Source organism: Saccopteryx leptura, unplaced genomic scaffold (genome assembly GCF_036850995.1).
Source record: "Saccopteryx leptura isolate mSacLep1 unplaced genomic scaffold, mSacLep1_pri_phased_curated manual_scaffold_26, whole genome shotgun sequence".
Classification (NCBI taxonomy): Eukaryota; Metazoa; Chordata; class Mammalia; order Chiroptera; family Emballonuridae; genus Saccopteryx; species Saccopteryx leptura.
The window spans coordinates 313615-322633 of record NW_027095708.1 but is presented as its reverse complement, the minus strand read 5'-3'; the positions used below and the strand labels follow the sequence as shown (position 1 = coordinate 322633).

The following is a 9019-nucleotide window of genomic DNA, read 5'->3' as shown; positions in this document are numbered from 1 at the left end:
ATCCACTGAGCCACTGGCTAGGACTTAAATTTAATGTAAAAGAACTGACACATACACGTTGTCCAATAAATACATCTCTGATAATAGTGACCATACACTGTTGGTGTTGTATACCAGGCCTTTCTTCAATACCTTACATATACTGTGCCCTTAATAAATATTTTATGAATAACTACAATTTGGGAAGTTAAACCTTATAATGGGAAGATCTAGAAACAAATATTGCATTGGTCATCTGTAGTCAGTGTAGAGGCTTACTATTATAGAGGCTCTCTGAGCCAATACTTGACAAAGGAAAATACCAGAGTATGTAGAAGGACAAGTGATAATTTGATAGGAGGAGATTGTGTGTTTTCTGACAAAATAGGGACTAACACTCCAGACTCCACCAAACTCACTCTTCTCCAACTTAGAACTCAGGAGAAAGGAGACTGAAGTAAAGATGTATAGCCTACGAGAAAGAAAAGGCCATGTGCACCAAGAGGTCAGCGAGCCCCAGGATGATGACTACCTCTGTAAGTGACCCTCAGAAAGCATGTCATGTCTTCATACAATAATTTCATCTGGTCATTTGCCCCTTAGAGCATTCCGTTACCCTATGAACATGCACTACAGAATTGAAGCTCAATTATGTGAGTGCCTGGGCTCTCTCTGAAGCTCTGTATGTCCAGGAACATGCACTACACCTTCCCTAATTCCTGTTGCTCTCACCCCCAGATTGTGAGAAGTGTCAGAACTTCTTCATTAACAGTTGTGATGTGCATGGACCCCCTACATTTGTAAAAGACAGTGCAGTGGATAAGGGGCATCTGAACCACGCAGCCCTCACTCTGCCCCCTGGGTTGAGAATCAGACCATCGGGCATCCCTGAAGCTGGGCTTGGAGTGTGGAACGAGGCATCTGCTCTGCCAGTGGGTTTGCACTTTGGCCCTTATGAGGGCCAGATCACAGAAGATGAAGAGGCAGGCAACAGCAGATACTCCTGGCAGGTGAGAAGTATTTACCTCTTCCTCTGTCTTGTGCCTTCCCACATCCCTTCCATGGCTTGGTGGGACCTGCCTTTCTACATACTAGGACATAGATGGGGGAAATAGCTTTGGATACTGAGTGGACTTTGCAGACCATAGAGCTCCTGTTGAGAATTACAGGTTAAGTGGGAGCAAAGTGGTACTGACACAAAGGAATGCCTCCTCCCAGCCCTGAGTGGACAGGTCAACTCAGATGTGATGAGTAAGGAAAGTATCATGTGGTCATGAGTGGCAATGCATGCAAGCTGAAAGAGTTTTGTTGAAAGTAGGGGAAAATAATTTCTCTATTACCTCCTCAACTGAAACAAAACCTTTATTTTTTCTTCCTGAAATGCAGATCACCAAAGGGAGAAACTTCTATAAGTATGTGAATGGGAAGGATGAATCCTGGGCCAACTGGATAAGGTATGGACAATAAGCTTCTGGGAGTCACGAGAACACTCATCCCTCTCAGGCCCATACATCTTCCTTCTCATCATGCCTCCCTCAATGGTCTCCCTGAATTCTCTGTTCCTCTTTTTTCTCCATGCAGTCCTCTTTCAAAGCAAGAGGTATTTAGAGAAAAAAAGGGGGTAAAAATATAGCATATGTCCTCAAAATATAAATCTGTATGATAGACAAAATTTAGACACTGGAGAAAAACTTTGAGGTCCTGGGTTACACTTTAATTGATCTAATGAACATTACTTAAGCCCTTCCTATATTCCAGTTTAGAGGAAGGTATTCATTACTTAAGCAAGTCATATAACCCATCTTCTTATGGAGAACTAATTACAGACAGAGTGAAATAATTGATTTTACAAATATTTAACTATAATTTTTTTTGAGAAGTGCACAGTGCAAGAATACTTAAACCAAGGACAGCCTAAACCAGTGGTCAGCAAACTGCAGCTCATGAGCCACATGCATCTCTTTGGCCCTTTGAATGTGGCTCTTCCACAAAATACCACGTGCAGACACTACCTCAATAAGGAATGTACCTACCTATATAGTTTAAGTTTAAAAATTTGGCTCTCAAAAGAAATTTCAGTCATTGTACTGTTGGTATTTGGCTCTGCTGACTAATGAGTTTGCCAACCACTGGCCTAAACTTGTGAGGGCAGCAAATTATCCCAGTCTCCCTTCTAACTAGAACTGAGTTCTGAAGCCTGCAGAGAAATTATCATGGGCCACTTTCCTGACATGATCTTTTATCAAGAGCTAGAGAATGTGAATAAGCTATTATTGTTCTTTATGATTTTGCTAAGAAAAAGAGACCTCCAAGTCCTGGCTGATTGGCTCAGTGGTAGATCATCAGCCTGGCCTGTGAAAGTCCAGAGTTTGATTCCCAGCCAGGGCACACAGAAGCACTCATCTGCTTCTCCACTCTTTCCCCTCTCTTTTTCCTCTGTCTCTCTCTTCTTCTCCCACAGCCAAGGCTCTATTGGAGCAAAGTTGGCCCCGGCTCTGAGGATGGCTCCATGGCCTCCACCTCAGGTGCTAGAATGGCTTTGGTTGCAGCAGAGTAACACCCCAGATGGGCAGAGCATCAGCCCCTGGTGGGTATGCTGGGTGGATCCTGGTCAGGCACATGTGGGTCTCTGTCTGCCTCCCTGCTTCTCACTTCTGGTTTGGGGGAAGACCTCCAGGTTTTTATGGGAACCTGGTTGAGGCCTCAAATGCTACCTAAATAAAATGTGAGGAGAATGGAGAAAGGCCTCTCAAGAAAAGATGGACTTGGGTTGAGTATTGAATGCTGTGAACTAATCTAGACACACATTCCAACATCAAGTAGCAAGTTCTGTGATATAAAACAGAACCTGATTTAGTTAAGAGAAGCAAGAGGTCACTAGGTTTTATGGACAATCAGGGTGAAGATGACATCTGGAATTGGCTTTGGAAAATGGTATTAGGCAGGATGAGCACCATAAGCAGGACCTGGAGATAGGAAGTCATATGACATCATGAGAGGCTCAGACAGTGACCAGAAGGTTCTCCGGGAGCACTGTGGGGTGAGTGACATCAGAGCCCAAGTGTCAGGTACAGAGCTGGACATGGATCTGAGAGATAGTAGGAACTCATCACCTGTGGGTTTCTTTTCTTTCAATCCTGCCTCAATCCCAGGTATGTGAACTGTGCGTGGAATGATGAAGAGCAGAACCTGGTGGCCTTTCAGTATCACAGGCAGATTTTCTATCAAACCTGCCGGGTCATCAGGCCAGACTGTGAGCTGCTAGTCTGGTATGGTGACGAGTTTGGCCAGAAGTTGGGCATCAAGTGCAGCAGCAAGCAGAAGAGAGAGCTCGCAGTAGCTAGAGGTGGCACAACTGTTCTTCAAAATGGAAAGAAAAGAGAGAACTCACCTTGGAAATTTTCATGGTACACTCTAAAGTCAGTAAGATTTCAAATTAGATGCTTCAGAAATGAAGGATTGATTTCATATGCTTTTGATTCTTAGGAAAAATCTCTATATTTTTTACTTTTGATTTACTTTTTTAAAGTGAGAGTAGGGGAGATAGACAGATTCCTTCATGTGCCCAACCAGGATCCACACAGCAACCCCAGTCTGAGGTCCATGCTCAGACTAGCCAAACTATGCTCAGTGCCGGAGGTCAAAACTTGATCCAACTGAGTTATTGGGATGATGCTTAAACCAGTTGAAGCACTGATTCTGAAAGGGGAAGAGAGAGAGAAGGGAGAGAGGGAGGGGAAGAGAAACAGATAGTCACTTCTCACTTGTGCCCTGACTGGGGATTGAACCTGGGACTTCTACATGCCAGGCCAACACTCTGTCCACTGAGCAAACCGGCCAGGGCCTGTTTTCTGAGGACTTCTCTTTAGCATACATGGTAAGAGCAGAGGTTGGATAGATGCCCAGAAGCCTGGAAATGCAGTGCTGTGATCAAGCTGAGACACTGGGGACCTTCCTGAATGAGGTGGGACAATGGTGCTGTTCTCGGCTATAGGGTGTCTTATTCTCTAAGATTTGCTTTGTTAATTTTTTGAAAATACACTTCAGTGGGGATTCCTCTCAGAGATGACTTCATCTCTAAGTGAGAGAGGATGGTTGATTAGCTGGAGAGGGGTAAAAGTCAGGCATGTAAGAAGTATGGTTGGGGCCCTGGCTGGTTAGCTCAGTCGATTACAGCATCATCCTGTAATACCAAGGTTGAACCTGGGTAAAGACACATATGAGAAATGACCAATGACTGCATGTCTAGGTAGAAAAATGAATAAATGCCTTTATCTCTCTCTCTCTTTCTCTCTCTCTCTCTCTTTTTCTTTTTCTTCTACTTTTTCTTCCTCCTCCTCTCTTTGTCTCTCTAAAATTATTCAATTTTTAAAAAGTATGGTTGGGAAAATATTTTGAAACAGGACTTTCCATTGTATATGAAATGGCCTGACACTAAATGAAATCAAGTATGAATATTTGGTGTGAGGCTTGAGGAAGGACATTTTCAGTTTATCATCTGTGGGAAACTGTGAGGGAAGCAATTCCTAATTGGGGCCAGTGGTCTTTTTAAACAACTGTGTTAAAAACAACTGTGTTAAAAGCTACGTGACCTATAACAAGAAATGTCAGCATTGTTCCACCCATACAAGGGGTGAAACAGACCCTGATGCTACTTGACAATCCCTCATATGACAATGCGTAGATAGGACCCTTGATATGGGCTTTCTGGATTTGTAAAGAAGATATAGTACATAAAAATTAAAAGATAAAACAGACGGTAAAGAAACACTTTGTGGGAGGCAGAGATTATACTTTCAACCCCATAAGAATGACTCGAGGGAGAAGTCTTAACAGCAGACAAAACATATGACCCACACAGCCTTATCAACCTCTACCCTGACCAAAATTTACTCTTTCAGCAGAACCAAAGCCAGAGATACACCCATGTCCTTCCTGCTCTCTGGTCTTCTCCAGTCAGAAATTCCTCACCCAACACCTGGGACGCAGTCACCCCCATGAGATTCTCCCAGGAACATCTACAAGAAAACAGCTCCAATCAGAGGATCCCTGCCCAGAGGATCCAAATCAGCAGCAACAACATACTGATACACACAACTGGGATGACAAAGCTGAAGGTCAAGAGGTCAAAGAAAAGTCCAGACCTTTGCTTAAAAGTACCAGGCATTGGAGGATTTCAAGTGCCTTTTTCAAACCTCCTAAAGGACACTTGGAAAGCTCTAGTGAGCAAGAGAGAATGATGCAGGAAGTGCCCAGCACAGGCCAGGAAGTAAATTCAGTGGACACAAGCAAAGTATCTATGGGAGTAGGAATGTCAAGAATTGTAGCTATCAAGTATGGAGAGTGTGGGCAAGGCTTTGATGATAAGTCACATATTCACAGACCCCACAGGGCACACTCAGAGGAGAAGCCCTATGTTTGCAGGGAGTGTGAACGAGGATTTACATGGAAGTCAAATCTCCTCAGACACCAGAGGATACACTCAGGGCAGAAGCCCCATGTTTGCAGGGAATGTGAACGAGGTTTTGCACAGAAGTCACATCTCCTCATACACCAGAGGACACAGTCAGGGGAGAAACCCTATGTTTGCAGGGAGTGTGAACGAGGCTTTGCACAGAAGTCATATCTCCTCATACACCAGAGGACACACTCAGGGGAGAAACCCTATGTTTGCAGGGTGTGTGAGCGAGGCTTTGCACAGAAGCCAAATCTCCTCATACACCATAGGACACACTCAGAGGAGAAACCTTATGTTTGCAGGGAGTGTGAGAGAGGCTTTGCACAGAAGTCACATCTCCTCATACACCAGAGGACACATTCAGGGGAAAAGCCCTATGTTTGCACGGAGTGTGAATGAGGCTTTGCACGGAAGTCACATCTCCTCAGACACCAGAGGACACACTCAGCAGAGAAGCCCTATGTTTGCAGGGAGTGTGAGAGATGCTTTGCACGGAAGTCAGATCTCTTCAGACACCAGAGAAAACACTCAAGGGAGAAGCCTTATGTTTGCAAAGAGTGTAGTGAGTTATTAGCATAAAATTGCATCTCCATAGCCATAGCTATTACATGGGTCATATCCCACCTCTGAAGAGACTTCAGAAGGAGTCTACTGACCCCTTCCCTCCCAAGAGTGTAATTTATACAGAAGTAACTGGTTAAACAAATTCTTCACTTTCATAACAAGAGATGAGCAAGGCAAACAGTTTCTTAAGTGCTACGGGAATGTCAACACCAATCTCCTCCATGGTTCTCCAAGCCTCCTGTTCCAATAAATCTTATCTTCATAAAACTTTGAAGCTCACATACCTTATTTCCCCTGTCACTGGAACCAGAGTTCCAGGAGAGCTACAGAGAACTCACCCTGTCAGGCACAGAAACTCAACATCTGGAAATGTGGAAGTCTGGAGTCAATCTACTTAGCTTACTGCCCAGGGAGAGGGATTTGGGACAGACTCACCAGGAAAGGAATTTCCTTGACTCCCAGAAAGTGGAGCCTTTTCTCCTAGTAGGCTCACAACCCTCCTCCCTTGGCTTCTCTTGGTTCCTGTCATGATTTCCTTTGACCTCTGTGTCTCAGTGGTGCAAATCTGGGTGGAACATGTGTGTGTGCATGTCTTTGTACCTGGCTGAGGCTGGGCACCTGGTCTCCCACACTCTCTCCTCACTGGTCTCTACAGGGTGAGCATCTCATGGTGCATACCACATGGACTCCAGATCATTCAATAGTTGCCTTGAATCTCAGCTGTGTGACCTAAGGCAAGATTCTCAACTTCCATTTTTCTGTATTTTAATCTGTAAAATGAGAATGGTGCCTGACCAGGCAGTGGTGCAGTGCATAGAGCCCTAAACTGGAATGCAGAGGACCCAGATTCAAAACCCCAAAGTCACCAGCTTGAGCACTGCCTCACCAGCTCGATTGAGTGTGGGGTTGCATGCTTCAGCATGGAATCATACACATGACCCCAGAATCACTGCCTTGAGCCCAAGGTTGCTGGATTGAGCAAGAGGTCATTCATTGTGCTGTAGCCTCCTGGTCAAGGCACATATGAGAGCAATCAATGAACAACTAAGGTGCCCCAAGAAAGAATTGATGCTTCTCATTTTTCTCCCTTCCTGTCTTTCCCTATCTATTCCTCTCTTTGTCTCTTTTGCAAAAAAGAAAAGGAAAAAATTGCTTCTCTCTATCCACTCTCTAAAATGAGTTAAATATATAAGTAAATAAAAAGACTGGACTTGCCTGATCAAGGCACATATGAAAGTTGATGCTTTCTGCTCCTCCCACCTTCTCCCTCCCCCCTCTACACTGTCTAAAATAAAATTTAAAAATAAAGAAGATGTGGCACACATACACTATGGAATACTACTCAGCCATAAGAAATGATGACATCAGATCATTTACAGCAAAATGGTGGGATCTTGATAACATACGAAGTGAAATAAGTAAATCAGAAAAAACCAGGAACTGCATTATTCCATACGTAGGTGGGATATAAAAGTGAGACTAAGAGACATTGATAAGAGTGTGGTGGTTATGGGGGGAGGGGGGAGAAGGAGAGGGAAAGGGGAGGGGGAGGGGCACAAAGAAAACTAGATAGAAGGTGACAGAGGACAATCTGACTTTGGGTGATGGGTATGCAACATAATTGAATGACAAGATAACCTGGACATGTTATCTTTGAATATATGTATCCTGATTTATTGATGTCGCCTCATTAAAAAAATAAAATTATTAAAAAAAATTGCTCCACTGTCAGTCTGTAGCAATGCAGATCTTCATTCCAAATATTTGGAGTCATTTTGGCTCAAATAAGATCCTAAAAACTCCCTGTTTTCATGTTTCTTATGTTGATGAGACCAAGCACCTAACTTTGTAAAAATAAGCTCTGCCTGATGTAACATTAGGAAATGACAAACTCAGACTACAATAATACAACATTCACACCTATTAGAACTGCCAAACTCCAAATATGACAGCACCAATGTTCTCATGCATTCACTGTTTAACTCTTGAATGTCCCCTGACTGAGGATCAAGCCTACAACCTTGGTGTATCAGAATGATGCTCTAACTAACTGAGCTATCTGGTGAGGGCATAACCATGGGTTTCATCCAACTCTATCATTTTTGGATAGAAAATAATCTTTCAGAACCAATAGATTACCACAAAAAAAGAAAGTACAGAGATAGAAAACATACTTAACATAAGCAGGTAAGTGGATCAATGGAAAAAGCAGGGGCAGGTCCCCTCTTCCCTGAGGAGGAAGGAACAAGAAGAATGCAAGGGAAGGGAGCCTGCAGGGGTAACTGAGTCAGCCAGTTCTAGATTAACTACTTCCTACAGTTCTCTGAAAGGGTTTCTGGGGCCACTTGCTGCACAAAGCAAAGAAGATAGAACTTATCTGAAAACCACTTCCCCTTTTCATTTCTCAAAAGCTTTTAAGAAACTGTGTTTACATACCTTAATTGAAAAAATTTCTACACATCCTCTGAATCTACCTAAACTCACCTCCCATCTTGGAGTCATGGGAGTGACGTGTACCTCTAGACAAAGGGATCACAAGCCCCTTGCATTAAAACCTCTATTCTGTAAAAGGTATATAAGATGTAAGAAATCTAACTTCGGGGAGTACGTGTTTGGTTGCCTGTTTTGCAGTCACTCTGCTCTGCCAGCTAAATAAATGCTACTTCCTTCATCAAGCTGTCTGAGCATTTTTGTCCTCCTTTGATTTCTGCCATCCAACCACTGACATATAATGCACTGTACCCACCTCTGTTCCTCCTGAGCACCACTGATGTGTTGTTCTCAAGATGCACACGAACTAACAGCAGAGACACACACTGAGGACACATTGAAAAGGGACCATATTGCACTATAAAGGAAGTGACAACAAACTTCAAAAGTTTGAAATTACATAACTTATGTTTCCTCCTCTCGTGACAGTCAATCTTGAAATCATCAGTAACAGATAAGCCAGGAAGTCCTTATACTTACACTTATAAAATACAATTTTAAATAACCTATAACATACATTGCAATTAG

General features: G+C 43.3%; 1 protein-coding gene across 1 annotated transcript; it reads left to right on the top strand.

Moving 5' to 3' along the window:
* The first annotated feature begins 442 nt into the window (after window positions 1-442).
* Window positions 443-5836, top strand: LOC136386964 (histone-lysine N-methyltransferase PRDM9-like). Its single transcript, XM_066358056.1, has 6 exons — window positions 443-515; window positions 718-989; window positions 1366-1433; window positions 3132-3325; window positions 4884-5333; window positions 5418-5836. Exons 1-6 carry the CDS (start codon window positions 443-445, stop codon window positions 5834-5836), a joined length of 1476 nt encoding a protein of 491 aa, XP_066214153.1.
* The last annotated feature ends 3183 nt before the right edge of the window (window positions 5837-9019 follow it).

Excerpts from the sequence above, each read along its gene's own strand:
- LOC136386964 (XM_066358056.1), top strand. The coding sequence starts at position 443 with ATGTATAGCCTACGAGAAAGAAAAGGCCATGTGCACCAAGAGGTCAGC. Across the intron at positions 990-1,365 it reads ACAGCAGATACTCCTGGCAG|ATCACCAAAGGGAGAAACTT; the intron begins GTGAGAAGTATT and ends CCTGAAATGCAG. Across the intron at positions 5,334-5,417 it reads GTATGGAGAGTGTGGGCAAG|GATTTACATGGAAGTCAAAT; the intron begins GCTTTGATGATA and ends AGTGTGAACGAG.